The sequence below is a fragment of the Copadichromis virginalis genome, linkage group LG1 (assembly GCF_057382275.1).
Source record: "Copadichromis virginalis isolate Kocher_CV1m ecotype Utaka linkage group LG1, C_Virginalis_male_GT1.1, whole genome shotgun sequence".
NCBI classification, from domain to species: Eukaryota; Metazoa; Chordata; class Actinopteri; order Cichliformes; family Cichlidae; genus Copadichromis; species Copadichromis virginalis.
The window spans coordinates 18,164,153-18,188,094 of NC_140618.1; the positions used below are offsets into that span (position 1 = coordinate 18,164,153).

The following is a 23,942-nucleotide window of genomic DNA, read 5'->3' on the forward strand; positions in this document are numbered from 1 at the left end:
GGGGTGAAAACAGTGAGTGTACGAGAGGAAGAGAAGTAGGAGGTGAGGGATGAATAAAAAGGTGTTCACACACATGCACGTTCACGTACACAGCCGTATCATTTAAAGCCTCACAACGTAGAAGACAGAAAGACTGCTCTCTTTGCTTGTTGCACAGTGGTGTCTGCGTGCTTGTGTGTTTAGGTGTGTGTGTGTGTGTAGGACAATGTGAGCAAGCCAGGTCAGAGAGAGATGTACTCTGTTCTCTGCTGTAGCTCCATAATGGAGGCCTGCTGTATAATGACAGCTCAGACGCAGGCAATGCTGTCTCCCTCTCTTTCGGCTTCTTGACTGATCTCTCGCTCAGCCCCCCACCCTCTCCCCACCCCCCTCCTCCTACACCACCACTGTGATTTTTTTCTTCCTCTGTCTTGGTCTTCCTTTTCTTCTTCCATCTTTCTCCAGTGGAACTGTCGCCTTTGATTCAGCTTCTCTGCAGCCACAGTGCTTCTGTTTCAGGATTTCTCTGATATTAGGTTTTTGTCTTTGGTATGGAGTGAAAGAGATGGCACTCGTAGGGGTGTGTGTGTGTGTGTGTGTGTGTGTGTGTGTGTGTGTGTGTGTGTGTGTGTGTGTGTGTGTGTGTGTGTGTGTGTGTGTGTGTGTGTGTCTTTGGAAACACACGTACACGTCCGCTGTATCGTGCCTGAGGGTAGACTATGACATCTCATCTAAGAAGTCAAACAAACTTGGAACTACCAGAGCAGGTTTATCCTGCTGTGCTCCTGGATAGTCTGCGTATGTGTGAATGTGTGTTCACGAGTGAGGATGAAACATACATCTGTTTGCACTGTTAATATCCAGACTCATATCTGTGAGCATTTACGACCACCTTTGATATTATGTCCTTGGTCAAGTGGTTTTTCTTTGTTTTGGAATAGCTGCCTGTGCACCTTAAAGATCATCTTTTTTTTGGTCAACCTTAGCTGTTTATGGATACATGAGTACCATTTATAAACAGTATATCACTCAAAGTTTAGATTTAGTTAGCCGCAGAGTTATGTTTCCTGTTGCTATGCAGTCTTTTTTTGGCCGGCTTTAGGCACATGATAACTTTGCAGTGGTAGCAGATATTATGCTCATATTACATCCTGTTTAGCTAGGTTGGTTTAACCTTAATTGCAGCTTACTTAACTGCTGTTTTGTGAACCCTCGTTTGTCTCTGTTGTCTCTTTAATCTGAAGTTTCTTTCATGTTAAACTTCTTACATAGCTTCCTGTCATCTATTTCATCCTCCTGTCAGCACATCTTGTGCTACCTTGAGCTTCTGTCAACCAGTCACGATGACGTGTACTCATCAAATTGACTCTAAATCCTTCCTCTGTCAGTGTCTGAGCTGCTAAGGCTAAAGGTTTGGTCACATGTGCACTGCAGCCCTGAACCTTTGTGGTAATAACCCAGAAGAGTTACATATGTTACACCATTTTCCAAATAATTTGGGTCAAGTATTAAATGGACTTAATTCTTCCAGCTTCCTACTACAGAATCAGTCGGATGTCTGAATAAGCAAGTAACTGTTTGGAGAACTCGCAGTGAGTGAGTGGGCACGCTGTGTCCTGTCTCCTTGTCTCTACCCAGGCGCCACCTCTTATCTAAACCTATATATTTCCACTAGTGATGCAGACTATTTCCTGTTGTCTGTTTGTGAAAGAGGCCATCTTTGGACAAAGTCGAAACTTGATTTTCTCGACTTTGTCTGAAGTTTAGGTGTGACAGTCTAGCTGATATATGCTTTCCCTCTGGGAATTGCCATCAGTTTTTAGCTCTGCTGAGCAACTCTGATTAGAGCCCATAATGTAAGAAAAAAATAATTTTCCTCTTACTTTTGGGCGAGACGCTTAGCTGATGACATGCTTGAGGCATGTCTGCAAAAACTGAACTAAACGCACGTCACTTGAAGTTCAAGCATTCCATTAACATCTTGTTCAATGTTCCTTATTCAAATATTTAATACTGGCCTGTTGATAAAAAAACAAATATCAAATGTCCTTTGCTAATCAGGGAACGAACTGTGCTAGAATTCATTTAGCCTTGAAGTAGTGGGAGTAAATGTTTGTGTTGTATTGACAAATATAGCTCTGATACTACATTGTAGTACATCAAAGAACAGATTATGAGAAACCAGCGTTCATGCTGTAGACGAAAATAAGAACTGGAATGTTGAAGTGGAACACAACAGCAGACCACACAGCTATATTACATTAGAGCTACAGAAGTATTCAAAGCTGAGCACAGCAAGGCTTTTAGAAACTGTGCTTCAGTCGCCTGCCCGACCACATGCATTGAGCCAACTGGTTTATTGTAATGACATTTTTATTGCTCATTTTAAGCGAGACACTGACCGGTTTGGCTCTGTTCCTAAACAGAGCCACAATATTGTGGCACGACTGAAGTGTGCTTTACCATGCCTCTAGAAAAGAGGCATCTGCTGCCTGAGTGAAGTAAAGCATGGAAACGCACTAGTTGTCATGTGTCAGTTGGCAGTACAGTTTCAGTCCGTGCTGTATTGGACTTGGCCAAGACAGGTTGGTGACTGGATCAAATAGATGGGCCAGCAGCACGACACTGCTAGTTTTAACAAGCTGATAGGCAAATCCCTTCCTGGTTAAAGATTAACCACTCGCTAGAGCTGCCACTGCATTATCTCTCCACTGGCCAGGGCATACAGTAGCCAAGAGGATTTACGTTCCCTGTGTGTGTGCGCGTGTGTGCGAGCGTGCGCATGAAAGCCTAATCTGCATTCCAACCAGCAAAAGGGTGGAACTGTGTGTGTCAGTGTGTTTGTTTGACTATGGGAGTTAGTGATCTGCTTCTCTCCCAGCTGGGTGTTAAAACAGTGCGTTTACTGTATGCCATTTAGCAGTCAATCTGTTCTGTGGGTGCGTAGAATCATGTTTGTATGTAGCCTGTTGTAGTCTACATTCTTTTTCAGGGCTTTGTATTTGTTTTCCCTTAGGGCGTAACAGAAAGGGTTAATTGCATCAGTAAGCTTGGTGTGTAATAGACTCCTTTAACCCTTGGGTTGTCAGAAAAAATGCTCAGCGTTTGCTCCAGTGTCAATAGATCTAATTTATTCATATCTCTGTAAATGTTGCGTTAACATCCTTAACCTTGGTTTGTCCTTCTCTTAATCCACAACGATATCATTAAATTGTATCCGTTTTCTTTTGTGTATTACTGGATTAAAGGACTGTGACATACGCTGTTTTACTGACAGAGGATTCCCCTGATTGACTGTTAGACGATGCCATCTGCTGGTTGTTTGAAGAATGAAAGGCCTGACACTGCACACCCTGAGCAAGTGTGTTGTAACTGAGTGATGTTAAGAAATGACAGCAGGCCCACTTATCTGGAAATTCAAGAGACATTACTCATGCTTTCCTTAGATCGTAGTCTTCTTCTTCACTTAGTCTGAAAATAGAGCCTACACGGCTTGTGCATGGCTTGTGTTTTCTCAGTTTAGAAAGAAATATAATCACACTGTCACTGATGACATGATTTGTAATCATTAGTACGTTGAAGTAATAGGTGTTTATCTGTTTTGTTGTTGGAAGCTAACTGGGAAAATGCCACTGTTTGTTTTCCATTTCTGGGTATTTACTTTACTGGATGAGAGATGGTGGTGACAGGAAATGAGGGCAGACTGATAGGGGGATAGATTGTGTGTGTGTATGCAACAAAGCAAGACTTAAACCATGAGAAAAGGATTCCTTATGAGTTATGTTACTCGTGACTGCTGGTAGATTACTCAGAACATAGAAGCATAAGCACACACACACACACCACCAATCTTTGATAGGATGTGTTGTTCAGAACCAGCTGGTTGATCTTCGTGGTTTTAGACAAAAAATGGAAGAGAAGGCCGGAAACAGCAATGACTGTGGTGGTCCTGTGTTCACAAGGGACAAACTTCTCTCGAGGAACAGAGAGGATTTCTGGGAGGTGGCATTTGGCGAAATGCTGGCCACTATGTTGTTTTAACCTAAAAATTGTATCTCTCGCTCACTTGCTCCTTTGCTGTTCTGAGAAAAGTAGCGAGTGGCGGAAGGAGGAAATGACTAAAACAAGTCATTCACACCCCTGCTATGACAGCAGGACAGAGAGGGGAAGTCAAACCCACACTTTTACCCTTTTCCTGAGTCCTCCACCCCAACCACTATTACACATTAGGCTCCCCCACCCTGATAACAGCTCTTTTTAATTGTGGCATACTGTGTGTTTACTCAAAGGAACCCCTGTGTGTGTGTGTGTGTGTGTGTGTGTTTTGGTATGACATCCTCATTTGTGTGAAATGTTACAAATGTTACTGTAAAAAGGAGAAGAATGATTTTCTTTTTGTATTTGCTTTGAAATAGCCTTAGTTTCACTTTAATTTGAGAATTTTCAGTTGTGGAAATGTGTGAATAAAGCAAATTGAACTGAGTTGAATTGAGGCTAATAATTTACAAAAGAGTTTCTGTGTTGTGCTGTAGGGCTTGACACAGGCCAGGGCATGTTCTTTCTTTCTTTCTCCTAACTTCTTTGTATTTGTCTTAAGAAAAAAAAAGGGAGCCTCGCATATTTCACCTACCTGCTCCCCCTCCATTCATGCATATGCATACACGACCCCACACGCACACGCTTCATGACGCTTGCCAGCAATGAGGTCAGATGTGATGACCGGCTGAGCACCCTTCCCTGTTTCTCCTCCTCCTCCGTCTCCTCCTTCCCTCCCCTCCCCCTCCTCCAATTCGCCTTTGCAGGGCATGCATGCCTGTGTCTGTTATCTACAAATGGCTGAGGAATTATAGGTTGAGAAGGGTGGAGGAGGAGGAGTGAGGGAGACTGTGGGGAGGGGGTGGGGGTGAGGTCATGTGACATCGCAGCAGCTGCTAGCCTAAGAATTTCTGTTTTCTCAGTTAGAGAGAGAGAACGAGCGAGAGCACGGAGGGGAGAGAGAGGCGGCGTGCGTAGTGTGTTGCTTTGTTAGATAAGCTCTACACGGTCTTTGTGAGACAGGAAGGCAGCCGGGCAGGCAGGGAGAGAGTGGACGGGCAGGACGAGAGAGATAGGCAAGGAGTGAGTGAGTGAGAGAGAAGGGAGCAGTAAGATGGTGTGTGTCCTGGCGCTCGTTACCGGTGCGCACTGGGCTGGGCTCAATGAGAAGATGCAGGCATGGGAGATGCAGGCGGCTCCACTCCTTTGTGCAGTAAGAAGCTTCGATCACACTTTTTTTTTTTTATCTGTGAGGGGGGTTCTTGAACCGCTGCGAGAACTCCGGATGTGCGCCTCTGCGTGTATTTGTCAGGCTGCGTGCTTGTTCGTCTCTTCTTTCACTGCTACTCACATTTGTTTCTGTTTGTGCTGTGGTTTATATGTGTGGTTGATACAGTCAACCATAAGCTGCTGTCTCTGTAGTTACTCATTTAGAAAAAGTTCCTTGAATATGTCCTCCTGACTTTGTCGGACTTTCCCTAAATAAGGAGGGAAGAGTAGCACGCTATTGTCTTAAGTCACGTTACTGGAATGGAGTTGAACTTGGTGTGTGCTTTTGCTTGTTTGCCGGTCTGTCACCAGGCTCTGTGTGTGTTACTTTAGTGATTCCATTATTAATTGTTTGCTGGGTTCATTGAAAGTGCACTGGGTAACTGGGAGGTTACAGGCAGGACAACTTGAGAGGTGTTGGGAATGCTATTCACTCTCTCATGCCTGACTTGCCACTGTGTGTGTATCCACTTGAAAACACACACAGACACACACAGACACACACACACACACACACACGGTGCTCTGCTTCTGCTCTCTTCTCAGAAGGGAAAATGATCTTTTTACAGCCCTCTCAGGCTACATCCACAATAATACATTTTCACTTAAAGCAGTGTTTTTAAAATGAAAACAATCTCCGTTGTGCACACTTTCAGAAATGGTCTTCAGCTTTGCTAACCTAACCGCAAATCACATTGACCATTCACTGGACAGGCGTGTGTGATGCAAACATGAAACGCATAAAAGCCACTGAAAATAACAAAAAAGTATAAGAGCGTAAATTGCAAAGCAAATCTGGCAACATTTTAGAGTGACAGGAGTACCCACACGAGTAAAATATAATCCTAAAATGAATGGGAACTGTAAAATCTTAGCTGAATTTTTGTGACTGATAAGATCGGTAAACAAACGTGGGCATTTGCACCATTGTTTACAAATTTTTCTGTTTCTGCCCAACCAAATCCTGGAGTTTTTATACTAAATGCAGGACTGTTCCAAGAAAGTTTTTTGTTTTCAGAGGCCAAAATTACCCGAGTAGTGGGGATGCTAGGCTTAAATATAGAAAAAGTACCCTTAAAAGTGAAAATGTACCTTTGTCGCTCTGCTAGGCTTCTGCGGAAAACTGAGATCTGAACTTGCTTGCCAAACTGCTACTTTTTAGTAAGCAGATCTTAGTCATCATGTTCATTGAAAGTTCATTTTAAATGTTGTTTTTAAGGGAGAATTCAGAACAACTGTGTGTATGTTATTGTTTGTGTAACAGAAGCTATTCGAGTCTGAAGCTAAACTGTCCTCCGAGCCTTCCTTTGTGTGTGTGTCCGTGCGTGCGTGTATGTGTGTTTTGCTTGAGCACGTAGGGGTATCAGACACCGCTCTGGCATTTAGGGATTCCACTGACCGTGGGGCTGTCAACATGGTGTCACTTTTCAACACACACATACACAGGAAGGAAGGAAAGGACAGACCCTCTCAGCCCTCCTCACCCTTTCTAACCCCTTCAGCCATCAGAGCTTCTTCTAGCCCAGACTGTCATCAATTTCACTTTTATATTAAGTCTGTTTCTCTTTGCGACGCAGCATTTTCTTTTATTGGTAGTGTTTTTTTGTTTTGTTTTGTTTTTTTCAATTAAGCTCAGTGTCAGTGTGAGAAACATTTTCTTAAGTGATGGTTATGTGAGGGAACCGAAAGGCACTCTGAATATTTTTGTGCTGAATTTTTTAAACAAATATGATATTTCTATTTAAAGGTAGTAATGTTGGCGCATGCTCAGTAGAGGAGCTATGTAAACTCTATGACCGTGGACCTCTGGCACACATGCAGTCAACTGCAGCTCTTTGAGCAAAACAAAGAGTGACCTGCCCTCCTAACCTCTCACCTCTGACCCTATGCCATACAGCCAAAGCCCCTCTGCTCCTCAACCCCTCACACCACCGATCCCCCATCCTCTCCAGCTGTCACAAACAGAAACCCAGCTCCACACGCTGTATTTTTATTTACACAGATCCTCATGCCTTGAATTTTTTCTCATTCTTTAATGGAAATGCAGTATTGGTCCCTAATACTTTTCCATTCTCTTTCTTTGTTCTTCATTTGTAGGCATGAGCCATGAGCCAAAGTCACCATCATTAGGAATGATCTCCACGGCGACCCGTACCACGGCGACGGTCAGCCCTCTTACCCCGTCACCTCTCAATGGCTCTATCGTAGCCAATGGAAGCCCAGCTGCCCAGTCAACTCATTCGGGATTTGCTGCAGCCCTCCGTAAACTGGCAAAACAGGCAGAAGAACCGCGAGGTAAAGCCAGCCGGCCCATATGACAGGGATGTTACACAGAACTGAAAGTTGAATTCTCATCTAAAATCTGATCTGTAGTGCCGTAGGAAGAGTTCCTTTCACATAAAGAAAGAATTATTTTTATTTTTATTGACAGAGATCTTAATAGTTTTATATGCACTATCTGAGTAGTGTAAATTTATAGACCAATATATAGTGTTTATTTAAATGTGAGCATTTCCTGTTGTGTTTTTCACTTGAAAAATGATGTTTAACTGTTAGAGCTGGAGTAGCCTCGATATGGTCATATCAGACAAACGGTGCTTTTAAAGGATATGAAGCTAAAGGAGCTTTTCTCAGACAGAAGGTGAACTGAGGGGCAGAAGCAAGAGCCAGTGTGAGTAAACTACAGGTCATTTTGAACAATGATTCATGCAAATCAACTCTAGTATTCCAGGAAAATACATAATAGGTCCCCATACGACGTTAAGGTTAGAGTTTCTAATTTGGGTATTAAGGTCAGACTGTAAAGTGGTTAGCTGAAAATATTTTGATAATACCAAACCCTGTTCCAGGTGTGTCTTATATCTTAATCTTGCTTCACATAGCCATACTTGGTGTTTTGCACTTCCTGTAAGCTGTCTGTGGGTTGTATATTTAGCCTTTTTGTGTCCACACATATATATATATATATATATATATATATATATATATATATATATATACATGCATGCATGTATACTCCAAGACCAGCATAGCTGTGTTCAACTGTTATTAGCAATGTAGGGATATCCACATAGGGTTAAATTAGTTGGTGTCCCCACAGAGGCTGGTATGAAGGGAGCCACTCTAGCTGACCCACTTAATGTGCTGTATGTGAATCCATGTACACTTGGGCCTGCTTGTCACTGTGTGTGTCTTGACTCTCCAACTCACTGTCATACATACTTCCTTGTCAGTGGTTACACACATGAAACTTCACTAGAATTGCTCTGTTGGAGCTGTATGAATGTGAAATAACCACTAAGTGGTTTAGTTGCTTGTTAATAACTGTAAACCAACCAGAATTCAGTCTTCAGATGTTTCATTTTAAATGTTTTTGTGGATTTTTGCTTGTAGATTTCTGGCTTTGTTTTGTTTTTGTTTTTTCATTTTATGCAAAACTAGTCTCTCCACTACGTAGACCCATGCAAATATGTCTTAAATATGTGTACCCGAGTGTCACCGGTGCATACGTAAACATACAAATAAGGTTATAAACTACATTCTACACAAGAGAACCTCAATAGGACGACATTATTTGTGAGTGTGTGTTTGTATATGTGGCTCTGTGCCTTGGCTCCAGAGAGGCTCAGCTACCCCAGCTGTCCACCCTTGCTCTGGCTCCTAAATCAGATGGTCCCCTCCTTTCTGGCTGTCCCTGGACACCTTGCTCCCCAGCCCACTACAGTATGGGACCCAGAGCCGTGCAGACGATTTATTACACCCATAGAGAGCACTCAGACCCAACCTCTCCTCACCTCCCCCTCAGTACTTCTTTCCCATCAACTCTCTTCACTCCCTCCACCCTGCATGCCAGCCCCTTTACTTTGTCACAGTTTTCTCTCTCGCTCTGTCAAACACTGCCTTTTCATTTTTATTGTGGACTCCTTTTTATAAATGCAGCTTTTCCCTTATTTTTGTTACAAGGCCCCCTTTTCTTAGTTGGTAGAGTACACAGGGAAAGCAAAATACAAGTTCTTGTGTGTTTCTATTTTTTGTTGTGTTAAAAGGTGAAAAAAGTGTGTGAATTACAGATTGAAGTAGACAATCTGTAATTCACAATCTGTAATTCACAATCTGCCAAGACAGAGAGCTTCTGTCTATGTCATACAAATACTTGATCCTGTCTGATAAAAACTTCACCACCTTTTTATTAAAAGAACAAAAAAGAAATCCCCTTTATTATTTTGAGTCCTGCTGACTGTTTCCTCGTTGAAGTAGGATGTGACGTGTCAGTGAGTCAGCCATCAGGCATAAGGGCTGACTGCCTGTGTTAGGAGCACCATCTCCAGGGTGGGCAGAGAGACACGAGTCCCCCTGAAGCTCAAGCCCCTTCTCTGTCTGCAGAGCCTGTATTTATACAGAGCACACACCCAGTCACCCCACACATACAAACAGTTGCCTTTTCAACTGTGTAAGCCTCGTGATTTCTTTGCATGCTGCAGCCTGCTGTCCTCTCATTACCTTTTGACTCAGCCTCTCTTTCTCACTCACCCTCTGTTGATGCTGTGAGGTAAATAGTGCAGTATATACAAGGTGCCATGACTCAGTGTCCTCGAGTCTGAAGGAATTAGTTAGATTTGAGTACAAGTATCACTGCCACCGGCTGCTGAACTGATTTAAGACCCTGAGCACGACTGCTGTTTATATACAAACCCACACACCCATTCACGCGCACACACATACATTGTCACTTGTCTGTGGCGAGTATAATGAATAGCTCTGTGTACTGAGTGCTGCGTTGAAGAGGGGAGGTGATGGATAATGAGTATCGGAGCAGCATAAAGGACACACTCTCATCCAGTGCACACTTGCTTGAAAACACACACATATGCTCACAAATGCACACAGACACAGTTAACACACTGCCTCAAAGAGGCAGACCTGCTGATATCTGATTAATTAGGCAGCCCTGGGTTTAATCTTCTCTGTTGTTTCTTCTTACTCACTCATAGACACATAAACATCACAAGAGTTTCATGGCTGTGTCCATACCAACCGTAGTGCACTGCCTGGAGAGAACATGAAGAGAGGGAAAATAAAGGTATACAAGATAGTTGGAATGAGCTGGCTGGATAAAAGAGGGATAGGAAGTAATTAGTAGATTTGTGAAGAACCTGGGGTGTCGGTCATATTGTGTGTATGTGTATGTGTGTGTGTGTGTGCGTGTGTGGCCCGAGGCTTCCCTTGTTTCTGGGAGCCCAGAGCATGCTGGGACAGCGGGGCAGTGTGTCTATGACCTCTCCATCTGGAGCCTGCCTGGAGCTCGCTCAGCCTCGCTGTGCTCAGTGTGTGTGTGTGTATGTGTGTTTCTCAAAGGCAAAACACTGCAGGCCGTGACTGTCCCTGAAACACTTACAAACAAGCTTATTTGCGTCCCCTTTCTTCCTAACTCTATCTATACACAGCAGCCTTACACCTCTCCTGATTTTGGCGCGGCATTTAAACGTAATGTACCGTTTGCACCGTCAGCCGAAGGGACAGAGGATAGCTCCTCTTATTTCCATCCGCCATCTTGTACCGTCTTCCTTTCTCTCCCTGGCACAGCAATACACACTGTGTGCCTCTCCCCTCCCCCAACACAGCGATGCAGATTACAGGCTTTGTGTTGTGTTGTCAGTGCATGGCCAAGACTGTAGTAGCAGGTGTGTGCAATGTTTTTGTGTATGCGTGTGTTTGTGTGTGAGAGTGCACGTGTTGAGGCTTGCGCTAGTGCATGCTGGTGAGGCGGCATATGGATGCAGGGTTGGCTGGGCACTGCTATGCACACCAGGTGTGAAATGGACTGTTTAATTAAGTGCTGATGTTGTTGTAATGCATGCTGGGAGGAAGGAGGGTGGAGGACGAGGTGTGGGTGGGTGGGTGGGTGGAAGGGAGCAGATTCTGTTTGGCTGTCTTGAGAGGGGTGTTGCTGGTGATGGTGGCGGCAGAGGGTTGGTAGGTGCCTTTTGGCAACACTGAAAGATTTTTGTGTTGTATTGAATACTGAGGAGTTGTGTCAACTTTTTCACTGGGTCATTGGTCTGCCCAGGAACACCTCTGACTACGACTTCGTTTGTTCATTGCTTCTGTTGGGTGCATCGTGTGTGTGTGTGTGTGTGCATGATAGTGCAGCTCAGCTTGAGCGGTCAAGTGTGGAGGCAGTCTGGGAGAGTGGGACTGTTAATAGAAGAGGCGATAGAGAAAGGAGCCTCACATTAATCACAGGCAGCTTGGGACTAAGACAGCTTTCTCTCCCTTTCTGTCTTTTCCTTGCTCTTTCTTTCTCTACCGTCTCCTACGGCTTCTCTTTTTCTTTTTCTGCAACCCCCTCCATTCAACCCCGTCATCACACCACACACACCACGATACACTGAGCAAGTGACAATCAGTACTGCTAATGAAGTGAAGGTTGAGAGCTGATGAGCCTGTTTTAGACCCTGGGGAAAACAGCTTGTGCTTTATTCCTCCTACTCCTCCTGCCTCTTCTCGCTCCCTACAGGGTCACCATGTATGGCCATCTTCTCTCGGTATAGGTAGAATGGCAACCAGGTTAGTGCCAGTCACACACCTCATATATGTGATTTTTTTCCCCCTCCTATCATATGGCCATAGTAATGTGGGGGAAAAGGTGTGCCCCTCCCCCCCACACACACACACACACGCACACACACACACACACACATTGATATGGACATTGAAGGAAGGAGGTTAAAAATGGTACACATTTAAACATGCAGCCCCTCTCGTAGACATCCCCAGTTGCTATTGCTTGCTGCAAGTACTGTGTGTTTATAAAAATTGTGCATCGAGCCTAGCAGATTTACGTCTGCTTGGCAAGCACTGTGTTTGACGAACAGAAGGAAAACGAAGGAGGGTGTACGAAAAGTTGGTAGGTGGGTGGTGGTTGCATGGGGTGTTGTTAGAGAGAAGGAGGGGGGAAGGATAGAGGAATAATAGCTGTTTGTGGTCCTTGTGTACGAGTGTGCGTATGCATCGCGGAAGGACGCTTAGAAGAGCACATCAATTCTGCAAGCTGTAAGAAGAGAATGAAGCCGTTTGGTAGAAGGCACTTGTCTCTTTTATTTCCTCCTCACCCTCACGCTCTTCTCTTCCTGCTCTCTTATTTAGTCTGCCCTCCTCTTCTCTGGTCTGCTCTGCCTCTACATAGAAAAGGAGGAGGAAGAGATGGGGGGGGTGAGCGAAATAGATGGAGTATAGGTCTGTTGCTTAGCACCCCCAACTTCCCCCTTCCGTGCGTGTGCGCGCGCGCACACACACACACACACACACACACACACACACACACACCTCTTCCATTCCTCCAGCCTTATTTGTTCCCCATCCTTGTGTATGCATGTTGTGAGCGTGTGATGAGTGAATAGGCTGTGACACTAGAGCTGTATTAAGTGTACCTCCGTTCCCCTGGCTGAGTGGGCTGCTATTGATTGGCCTTGTCTTGCAGGGTAGAGTAATGGCTCTCCGATGTGAGGGGGGAGGATTAGGCCACTAATTGCCATTGTGCAGACAAGATATGACTTCCCCCCCCCCCCAGCAGCCGCCCCACCACCATCTGCACCCCTTATCTCTCTGCTTTCCTTTCTGCTACTACTTCTCGCCTCACCTCACGCTCCTTTTGCACACTCACTTTATTTTCTCTCCCCCCAAATGCTCCCCATCTTCTATCGTTTTTCACTTTCGTGTCTCACTTCATGTATCGTCAACCATCTTCTGGTCTCACATACCTTGTTTTGTTTTTTTTTTAACTCCCCCCAAAAAACCCCAACACTGCCAGCCTTACCACCACTTCCCCTCACACACAGATTTGATTTATCAGATTCTCTGATTTTCCTCTAGACATCACCTCGCTGCATTTATCGATTCTTTCCATTATTGAGTATTAGTCAGAGTTAAGTACTTAAAATCAGTCAGTGTCCTGACCACACCTACCGTAAGCTGACGCTGTCTGTTAGGTTTTGTTGCCATGGAAACCAATGGAAGAAATGGCCGCTGAGTAAAGATGTGCTTTTTTTTTTTTTTTTTTTTTTGTTACAGGAAGCTGCCCTGAAACTGGCCTGAGGTTTCAGCTGCTTTTTATTTTAAATGTCTGCACGTAAACAGTCTAATGCACAAAAACACTCATGCTTGAGCGCTCATCATTGCAGTCTTCTTTTTTTTTCTTTTTTACACCACCAAAGTGTGTGTCCCATAGAGAGGTTTTGACCCACTTTGACTTTGTAATGCAGAGACATACAGCAATACTGTCCTGTCAAAGAGAAAGAGGATGTTGGTAGAAAAGGGGAAGAAATTAAGATTAAATGGGCAAAACATGAGTATCATTTAAAACAAAAAAAAGAAAAGAAAAGGAAGACCCAACAAAGGCTGTGGCCTGCTGGTGAGGAGGTAGAGTTGAAGGGATATAGAAAAATGTGACCGTATCATAGGAAAGATTTACAACTTGAGGGAGAAAAAGCAAAATGTGTAGAAAGTAAGGCATGTGACCAGACCGTGACCCTGCGCTACAGGGTTTCCCTGGAGGGCTTTGTTAATGTGGCACAGCTACAGTGGAGCAGAGAAGCTCATTGGGCCAGCTTTTCACCACCTGCTGTGCGTGTGTGTGTGTGTGTGTGTGTGTGTGTGTTTATATGTATATGTGTGGCGGGGGGATTTCAGTCTTTGGCTACAAGCGCCACATACATACAGTATGGCTGTTGAAGCTGTATTCTTGTAGTGTGTGTGAATGTGTGTTCTGCATGTGAAGGCTGTGTGACTCTCACAAGGCTGCTCATCCTGATCATTGTCACTTCATAATAGGGGCCTTGGGCTATCCATCTGGCCCTCGGTGTGTATATGTGTGTGTTTACACCTGTGTGTGTGTGTGTGTTATCCATTGCTTTTGTAACGTTCCAAACCCTTTTTTCATTCCCTTGTGAAAGAATCAGAATCAGAATACTTTATTGATCCCTGGGGGAAAGAGCTACAGAATCATGTTAATTTTACCTTTTACCAGTAGAGGAAAACTGGACTGTCATCTTATTTCTTACAGACTTTGACTGATCCTACTTTTTTTTTTTTTTTTGTTTCTCCAGCTGCATCCTCCATCAGCAGTGAGTCACCACCAGTGTCTTCACCAGCCACCAATCACAGCTCTCCAGTCAGTACACCCAAGAGGGGTCCTCTTGGTCCTGGTCCTGTCCTGGTACCCCCAGCAGGCCACACTGTGCCAAACACTCCACCTGTAGTCACCATTGCTCCAACAAAGACCAGCAACGGCCTATGGAGAAGCGAGGGGCGCCAGGTAAATATTTCTTCAGTGTGGCCGCTTGTATATGTACATGGATAACATAGATGGCCTGTCTATAAACGTCTCATCACCCACTACCAACTAATGGATTTGTGCGTTAAACATTGCCAGCTGCCACTGGGACATCGAGGTGACAGCCTCAATGGCCCATAACATCTGTGCCCCTTCGCCCCCTCTCCAACTTGGCCCTTAGACCAGCCCAACCACAGTCTCAGGCTTGGGCCTCCTGTAACCATTCAAGCTCTCCACCGGCCTCACCCCTTTCACCTAAGCAGTCAAGTGCATCGTCTCCCTTGTCAACCTGGCACCCACTCATAGTGGGGAAGAGAGAAAGAGGGAGAGCTGCTTGCTTTGATAAGGAGTGGATTATGGATTATGGCCTTACTTTAAGCCGCCTTATCTCAGTTTAGGGCTAATAGTTCAGGCCAAGTGCACGGTTATGAACAGCACTCGGCAACATGCGGAAACTCTCTGAGCGGCTGACGGTTCCCTGGAGACAAACAGAAGGGGGATAGTGAAGAGGGAATAAGGAGGTCAGCCAGGCAGCAGTGTGTGGTAGCATTCAGACCATTGTCCTCTCTTTTGCAAACCCCTCCTGACCCCCCCCCCTCTCTAGCTATAGTTTTTATGAAATGAACCTTTTGCAGTACAGGGTCAGTTAGAGCTGCAAGGGACAGACACACAGGAAGCCCTTGTAGAGATGCCACCATTTTTGTAATTTTGTTAGCACAGAAATTTCAAAAAGGACGGACGAAAAAGAAAACCGGCAAGAATGCCCTGTTGCTCACAATTTAAGGGCAGTAATGTGAACAAGAGGTAGGGGTGACTGGCTATGGGCTCAAGGGACAGCAACAGGGTGAAGCGACACCCCGTCATTGTTAGGGTGCCGCTTCACTCAGCACTCATAACTCACACAGAGCCAGAGAATCCTTAAGGATACACACACACATCATCAAAATCTTCCTGTAAAACAAAGATGACTTTAATGGAACTTTCTGTTACTGAATCACACAAACGGTTACAAACAGAAGGAGCAGTCAAGTTCCGAGAACCCATGCAGCATGTCCGGGAAAACTTGTCTGTTGCTGTGTGTACAAATTAATGTGTTCTGCTTTCACTGCTTTAAAAGAGCATTTTAGTGTCTCTCAGGCTGAGAGATGAGTCTGTCTTTCAGAGGGGGGTAACAGGCAAGGCAGTGAAGAAGGGAGGGCTTGGTGCGTTGGCATTTTGCTTTAATGACTGCAGGAGTCTGCTCCCGCTGCTGCCTGTAATTGCTTTATAATTGGCAATTTGGATTCATGGCTCCATCTGAGAGGCGTAAACGAGCACTCTACAATGCGCGGGGTCTCCCACCCTCACTGAGGGTTACAGGGGCCTGGCTCACACAGAGGAAGATGGCTGTTAATGGATGTGTCTTTGAGTTTGAGTGCTTGTATTTGTGCACAGTAGTGTGTGTATATGACAGGCTACTGGAGAATAGTGCAGGAATAGAAGGCCATGTATTTTAGCAGGTGAAAGGTCAAAATGGGATGGCTGCTTGAATGTGTAGGTGCCTGAGTTGACTATAAGGTGCCTTTCTCATAGGATGGAAGCTTTTTCTCTTTGTTGTTCATGTTTTTTTTTTTCATGGCCCTGATATATGTAGAAGCTACATGTTTTTAGGTAGGCATGCATCCGTACATTAATCCATACATGTGTACATGTATATACAGTCAAATGGATATCAAGCTCAAAATGTGTGTACATGACAGATATAGGCTGAATGCAGGTTTCCAAATTGCTTTGATCAGTTTGAATGTAAGTGGCTGAGATGGACGTTTCAAGAAAAACATATTTGTTTCAGCCATTCTTCAAAGATCCCACATCGCTCTCGAATCTTTGCGCATAGTTTTAGTAATTTTTTGGCATGCTAACTTAACCTGGCAGAGTTTACCCTTTGCCTACGAATCTCACAACACCATACATTATACCAATCCTGGTATATTAGTATTAGTTATGTTAGCATTCGTAATGCATTCTTGTTGTTGTTGTTGTTGTTGTTGTTGTGTTTCCTTCTGATGGTAGTAGTGCAATGCATACTATCAGACACTGGTAAAATAAAGGAGAATTTACATTTTAATACAAAAACACTAGTGTACACTATTATTATCGTTATTTAAAATCTATTTAATGACTATCTGAAAATGTGAAAATCACGAGCATCTCTTGTTGGCATAACTGGTTGCCCTTCAGTGACAGTGAAAATGGTGAAAGGAAGAAGCTGAAACCAGTCCAGCACCAGCATTTGTTGTTTTATAGGCTTCTTTGTCTGATCGTCTTATGAGACGATTTCTGTGAAATTCATTGGAAAGGAACACTTAATTCAATTTCTGTGTTAATCTATGTCTGGGACTTGCACCAATTGACAGTTATTAAGTCATAGCCATGGTTTTAAAACCGTGATTGCCTGCAGAATATCAACTACTGATCACCAGAAAAATACCAGATAGTCGTTGGTCAGGTCTTGAAAATAAATTAGAATTCATTCTCTCTGTGTGTGTGTGTGTGTGTGTGTGTGTGTGTGTGTGTGTGTGTGTGTGTGTGTGTGTGTGTGTGTGTGTGTTTTCTTTTATTATTGTATGCCATCAAAAAAGGTACTGGTTGTGTACTGGGGACACACAGTGAAGGAAAGGTGCAGCAACTGTCTGATTCAGACAGTTGCTGACTCTCCACACCATGTAACGAGCATGCGTAAATAAATGCCCAGTATATTCATGCAGTCACTCAAAGTGATTGGGCTGTTTTATCCTATTCCGATCGCTTGTCATCAATCAATCAATCAAGTGATAGAAATCAATTACTGTAACTGTCAATGTACGGTTTTCTTTCACAATTATTACTCACTGATAGTTCAAGCTCATGATAATGAAGAGCGGATGGGTTGAGGAAATACACACACATTGCACCTTAAAGTTAATGTGGGTTCAGAAGAGAAAGAGTTACAAGGGCTTTCAGGACAGCCACAAATCAGCAGTGTTGGTCAGCAAGGCTGTGTAAAAAGGAATGAGGTGGAGCAAAGAGCAAACAGAAACTGCATTTTCTTTCAAAGTCACTATCTGATCGAGTTTTAACATATGTGAAGTGCTTTTTCAGGTGACTGCTGGGAGCAGCGGGGAACAACCAGCTCTCCCTGTGTTCATAAGGCTTGAAAAGAATGGCGATGGCAGTGGAGGGGATTATAGAGATGGGTGCTTTGAGAGAATCAAGTGCCACACTGTTTAGCGAAGCGCAACAAATAACAAGGAGTAAACAGTAAGATTTTGTGGGGAGTGGGGGTGGGGGTTAAGAAACAGGGTTATGTGGGGAGTCTAAACATTAGAGGCATTTAATACTGGATGTTAGCGCATCAGTGTCAGTCTGGGTCAGTGGTTGTGGAACAGGATGTGGAGGTAATGGCTCACTAAATGGGATTTGTTTTATCAGAGGCAGTGGTGAGAGAGAGGGTCATACTGCTGTAAGGTCTCTCTCTAATCCCAGGGAGCCCAGAGGTTAATTTAGTGGGGCAGGAACTGCCTTCCCCTCTTGTTCACCTTCTTTATGGCTTAATCTCTTTCTTTGCTTTCTCCCCTCTTTTTCTTCTTTCTAGTTGTTCCCTTGCCAACTTCTAGTACCATTTTGTGAAACAAGAGATAAATGTTCCACCAGTCCTACGAAAACCCTCCTTACCTGTATATTCATATATAAACATCTTTCTTGTTCAACTTACAAGGGTTGTAGCGTTTTTCACTTCTCCAATTGCATTTGTAGTCAGAGGGAAACTGTAGCTTCTGAAAATGCACTCCCACTCCCACAGCAGGATGTCTTTGTAGCTCTGAAACGGTGTATGTGCCTGCTGAGTGTCTGTGTGTGTTTGTTGTGGGATTGGATAAGTGAGACCAGGCTTGCTGCCAGAGGGAGGGAGGGAGGTGAATGAGAAGGAAGAAAGAGAAACAGAGGCAGAGGGATGTTGCTTTTTGGACTTTGTTGTCTTCCCTGTAGATGTTGCTCTGCACGCACGCTGATGCGCATACACGCACTTTGCTAAGATCAAAGTTAAGATCTCTAGAAGCACGGCTGTTGTCTACCATTACCACATCCTCATCGATCATAAGGATGACATCTCTTGTTTACAATTAGAGACAAAAACAGTGAGGCTTTTTTCTTACCCCTGTCTGCCTGCTTCATCTATTTTACCAAATATCCTCCTTGGAGATTTGTTGAGCTGTCTATTTTTACAGGGAGGTGGTATGTGTGAGAAAATGTACAAAAGTGCCTGAGGTAGGAAGCAAGAGTGAGGAGGCTGCTTCACCACAAGCAGGCCTATTATTTCCCTGTTCTGTCTTCTCGTAAGATGGGTTCCATGAGCAGTGACAACCGTAACGGTCACAGGTCCTCACAAACAATGACTAAGATTCTCTCTGTATCTCTCTGCAGGCTGACGCAGGGCCTCATGGGGCCAGCAGGGAACGTCTGGGCGCAGAAGGAGCCCTCTCCCAGGAAAAGGGTGGCCCCTCAGTCCCTGCACACCTCCTGGGAAACCCCTATGCCTTTGGTCTCACTCCAGGAGCTGTCATGCAGGAGTCACGGTTTCAACCTCTTAAGTGAGTCGATCCCTGCTTTAACATTTTCTATGGATTTGCAAAGTGTACATGTTCATTCAAGGCTGTATTAAAAATACAGCAGCAACACACATGCCTTGTTGACATGGGTGCTGGGAAGCAATTTGAATTTGTATAGTTTCTTGGTAAAAAATATAATGAATTTTCACAACACCGAACACATACAAATTGAAATGACAATTTTTTTTTTCTTGTTTTGTGCTTGTACTCCCTCTGTTACCTTCAGCCTGCCCAGACAGTTGCCTAACGCAGTGCCACCTGGTCCTGTACCAGAGGAGTATCTCCGGGGTTTTCGGCCTTATGCTACAGCCGAGGATGCCCTCCGGATGCCCTCTTTGCCCTTGGGCCTAGACCCTGCCACTGCAGCTGCCTACTACTCCCACAGCTACCTGCCCCACCCTTCAACCTTCGCTTCATACAGGTAGGCCTCTGCATTTGTTGACTTGGCATCCATTTCCTCTGAGAGTGAACTGTGCAAAACCAGCACATACAACTGAAGCAGATATTTGTTCTGCTCGTTCTGCTCAGCAGTAAATGCAGTAATGTATAAATGACCAGATTTCAAGCTCTCAGAGTTAAAATGATGTTTTTTTGTTAGTTTTTTTATGTGTGTATTTATTTAACTAGAAGTAAGATTTTTATGAAGCGTGAAGAAGTAAAAGGGAGATGCAAAAAAGACAGGGCAACACAAATTAAAATGAAATTCCAGATAAAAGACACAGAACAGAAGCACAACAGAAGGAAGGAAGTCTGCAAACAGAAGCGAGATAAGATTGTCTGTTAAAAAGTACATTCTACTACTGAGCACTGGGGGCACTGGGAGTCTTTGCAAAAGATCAGATCAGTGTTAAATGATAGCTATATGAGTGCAGGCTGTATTTTCTGACAGGCTGTTGCTAAGAACCCTCTTAGAAAATATCTGGCTCAGCTGTATCAGAAAATGCTTAACAGGCTGATTAAAAATAGATATACGTGACTGCTCCAAAGGCTGTAGTAATATTATTTGCATACTTTAGAAGTCTTCTAATGAAAGTTAAAAATAAAATAAAATAAAATAAAAACAGCATTCTTATGTTTCTATTTTGAAGCTGTGTAAGGCCAACCAGTTAAGAGCACAACCCATTTTCCATGTCTATACCCAAGCTAGGCTATGAGAGGAGGAGAGCAACAGCTTGGTTTTAAATTTTTTACTTCATGTCTAGAGCATCTGTGGGTTTGTGAGAAATTATTAAAGAATCCTGTTTATATATCTGGAAAAGGGTCTTGTTCTGAAATTTTTATTGATTGATTTTTTTCAGCATCTTTTTCAAAAGCAACAGCACGATTATTAACAACAACAAAAACAGTCAGAAATATAGTGTGGAATATTTGTTAAATTAATAGAATTTTTCATGGACACTGTGTATGATCATGTGCACTCTGTGTGTATGTTGAAAAGAGCCAGGCTTGCTTTGGGCTGTCTCACAGGCTGTGTGCTCCTGGTCTGTCAACCAAGCAAGATCACAGGACTGCAGCACCCATCACACACTGTGCTGTAATGGATTTAATGAGGGCTTGAGCAGCGGATGCCACACACATACACAAACACACAGCATCAACATACATCGCACTGTCTTCCTGGATGCTGTGTTGTGATTGAGGTTATCTGACAGACACTGTTACTTCCTTGGAAGATGGAAAAGCCTGTGATGTTCCTTCTTTGGAAGATGGAGGCACACAGGTTAATGAAAGTGAACACTGCACTATCACACAGGGAGACTGTCTGACTCCCTCTTTTCCTCTCTTCTCTCTCTCTCTCACTTTTTATCTCTCAGGATGGATGACCCGTTCTGCCTCTCTGCTTTGAGGTCACCTTTCTACCCACTGCCAACAGGGGGAGCTTTACCTCCTATCCACCCCTCTGCTGTTCACATGCATCTACCAGGCATCCGCTACCCTGGAGATTTCACGCACCCCTCATTGTCGGCATTGCAGTCTGACAGGTAAAAGCCTGCTTAATTGATGAGTGCTGTATACAGTCACATTTATTTATATGAGGTATATCAAAGTGGTGTGCTGTGGTCATGGGTTGTCTTCACACACATCATCTTTCCTCTTTTGTTTCTCTCTCCACTCTGTTTTTTTTAGGCTTCAGCTAGAGGATGAGCTGCGGCAACGAGAGAGGGAACGCGAACGAGAACGCGAGCGTGAAAAAGAGAGGGAACGAGAGGCTGAGAGAGAGAAGGAACGGGAGAGAGAACGAGAAAGGGAGAGGGAACGGGAAGAGGCGGAGAGGGAGAGGCAACGAGAAAGGGAAAGGGAGAGGGAGCGCGAGAGAGAACGGGAGAAGGAGAGAGAAAGAGAGAAGGAACTCGAGAGGCAGAAGGAGAGGGCACTGAGGGAAAAAGAGCTGCAGGCATCCAAGGCCATGGAGAACCACTATCTGGCTGAGCTCCATGCCATGAGAGGACAGGAGGACCGAACCAAGCCTGAAAGACTAACCCCTAATCGGGCTGGTATGTGTCCGTGCATCCTACCTAGCCTCTATTGGCTATAGTCTTTTTACCTTTAAAGTGGATATCTCTCTGATATTTCTGACTCTTCAAAGCTGTTTTATAGACCAAATAAATACACAAAATTAATTTTTGAAGTAATAGTTTCATGAATGTAATTATCTGTTATAACATAAATGTTAAATTCTTATATACCAATCTTTCTCTACAGACAAAACCAAAGAGCCCGCTCTTCCAGCTCCCAAACCAGTCCCACCAGGAATCCATCCGTCTATAGTCCAATCACATCATGGTCTAATCTCAGGCCACAGCATCTACATGGGGCCTGGCACTGCAGGAACAGGGCTTGCAGCCTCAATGATTGCTCAGAGGAAAGACGAGGAGGAGAGGTGGATGGCGCGGCAACGCAAGCTGCGTCAGGAGAAAGAAGATCGTCAGTGCCAGGTGTCTGAATTCCGCCAGCAGGTTCTGGAGCAGCACCTGGACTTGGGTCGGCCAGGTGACACTCCAGATCACAGGACGGAGTCGCACAGGTGAGACTGCACGCTTAACTTGTTTCAGTCCAGCCAATTTGTGCAAAAATGTCATACAACATAGCATGTAGTTGCAGTATTTATTTTCTCCTGTTATCTGATAGAGACGAGCAGCTTTTGGGGCAATGTGCTCACTATTTCTGGGGGTTTTTGGCTGGCTCTGCTAGTCTGATAGGGACAGTTGTGCCTGTGGTTTTGAAGTCTTGGAGGCTGGCAGGCTTTAGAAGTTTGTTTTCAGGCAGGACTGTAAAAGAGTAAGAAGCTTCACATCTACTCTATATCTGTCCAAGCTCCCTTCCAGGCCTGACATGTAGAAAAATAATAGGCACTGTTTAGGCATTGTTGTAGGTTATGAAGAGGAATCCTGATGACTGCTGTTTCATGAGTTGACATGAGTAGGGGGTTCAAATAGCCAGCAAGTGGAACTGCTAAGATACACAAGGGCTAATACCTTTTTCATCCTCTCACTCTTGCATAGCATAAGCCCCAGACCTTATTTGTTACTGTGCCTCTGTGTGTGTTATTGTGTTTGATTCAGAAATGAGGTTGTGGTTCATGCTGGTAGGACACACACAAGATACACACGTCTGCTATCGGTAACTTACCTACAGTATAATCGCAGAATCACAGCTGACAGGCTGCAGATTGCAGATAAGACACATTTACTCAGTGACACACACACAAACACACAGAAAAGAAAACACAAACAGAAGGCATAGATAATTTGACTGGTCATGCAGTGCCTGCTCCTGCCAGGTTTGATTTGGAATGAAGTTTGAGACAGTGTCCATCAGTCTGCCATTACCATTTCCTTTCCCCCCACTGTATCATTCTTTCCTTTACAACCTTGCTCTCCCTTTAAGGCTATTTTCTTCTACTCTCATCATTTAACGTGAGCCCTATTCTAATAATTCATTGTTCTTCTTAAGCTCTCTCTGTCAGTTCTTCTCTTCTCCAGAAACCTGTTAGGAGAACATTGCTCCGGCCTCTTCCTCAGTATACTGCTCGCTTCCTGTGTGTGCATGCCTCACTACAAGGGCCTACCAGATCAAAAACAGCTCTTTATATCTGGAGGACAGTGTGTGTGCCTTGGCCACATTCTCACTCTGCTCTGGGCTACTCTGTCTGGGCTTGATAACACTGCTTTGCACAGACACGCAGATCCACAGACATACTGACATGGATGAAAGGAAGTAGGCAGGGCATATGGGCAAATGTTGTGCGTCCCTGCATAGCATGCATGATTCAGAAACACTATTTCTCAATTTTAGAAGAGATATGGGTGTTACCCTGCATGTATAACAGATTAATAATTGCTGTTCCGTTGTATCTCTGCAGACCAATACCTAATCATCATGAACCAGGAAACAGGGAACTCAACCCTCTCTTAGGTGCCCCTCCACCTCTCATCTCCCCCAAACCTCCACAGCCACCGCGTGAACATCACCCTCCGCCTCCTACCACCCTGTGGAACCCTGCATCTCTTATAGACACAGCCTCAGAGTCGAGACGTAACCATGAGCCCTCAGGGATGGGACACTATGAGCTCAGTCGGCTGCCCCCAGGACCCTCCAGATATGAAGACGGAGCCCGAAGAAGAGACGGTGGTGCAATGGAGAAATATCCTCCTTTGAGAGGTCCCCCAGGTCTGCCTGAGCCCAGCACATACCTTGCTGAT

The 23,942-nt window shown here is 44.4% G+C and overlaps 2 protein-coding genes across 5 annotated transcripts in view; one reads left to right on the forward strand and one right to left on the reverse strand.

Annotated features, from left to right (window-relative positions):
* The window catches only part of gse1b (Gse1 coiled-coil protein b), a 168,167-nt gene that overhangs the window by 135,531 nt on the left and 8,694 nt on the right, over window positions 1–23,942 (forward strand). For 3 of the 4 annotated variants that reach the window (XM_085452885.1, XM_085452886.1, XM_085452888.1), the window contains 8 exons: window positions 7,381–7,578; window positions 14,388–14,596; window positions 19,055–19,221; window positions 19,466–19,660; window positions 21,054–21,221; window positions 21,367–21,734; window positions 21,943–22,264; window positions 23,603–23,942. The exon at window positions 23,603–23,942 is cut by the window's right edge and continues 304 nt beyond it. In XM_085452885.1, coding sequence (XP_085309011.1) covers window positions 7,381–7,578; window positions 14,388–14,596; window positions 19,055–19,221; window positions 19,466–19,660; window positions 21,054–21,221; window positions 21,367–21,734; window positions 21,943–22,264; window positions 23,603–23,942 — 1,967 coding nt within the window. Of the gene's footprint in view, window positions 1–5,105; window positions 5,228–7,380; window positions 7,579–14,387; window positions 14,597–19,054; window positions 19,222–19,465; window positions 19,661–21,053; window positions 21,222–21,366; window positions 21,735–21,942; window positions 22,265–23,602 lie in introns of those variants that run through there. The other variant, XM_085452887.1, reaches the window with a different exon arrangement.
* gins2 (GINS complex subunit 2) overlaps window positions 12,390–23,942 on the reverse strand; it is a 24,626-nt gene continuing 13,073 nt past the window's right edge. The window contains exon 6 of the mRNA XM_085452891.1: window positions 12,390–12,461. The gene's annotated coding sequence lies outside the window, so the exon portion shown is untranslated. The remainder of the gene's footprint in view (window positions 12,462–23,942) is intronic.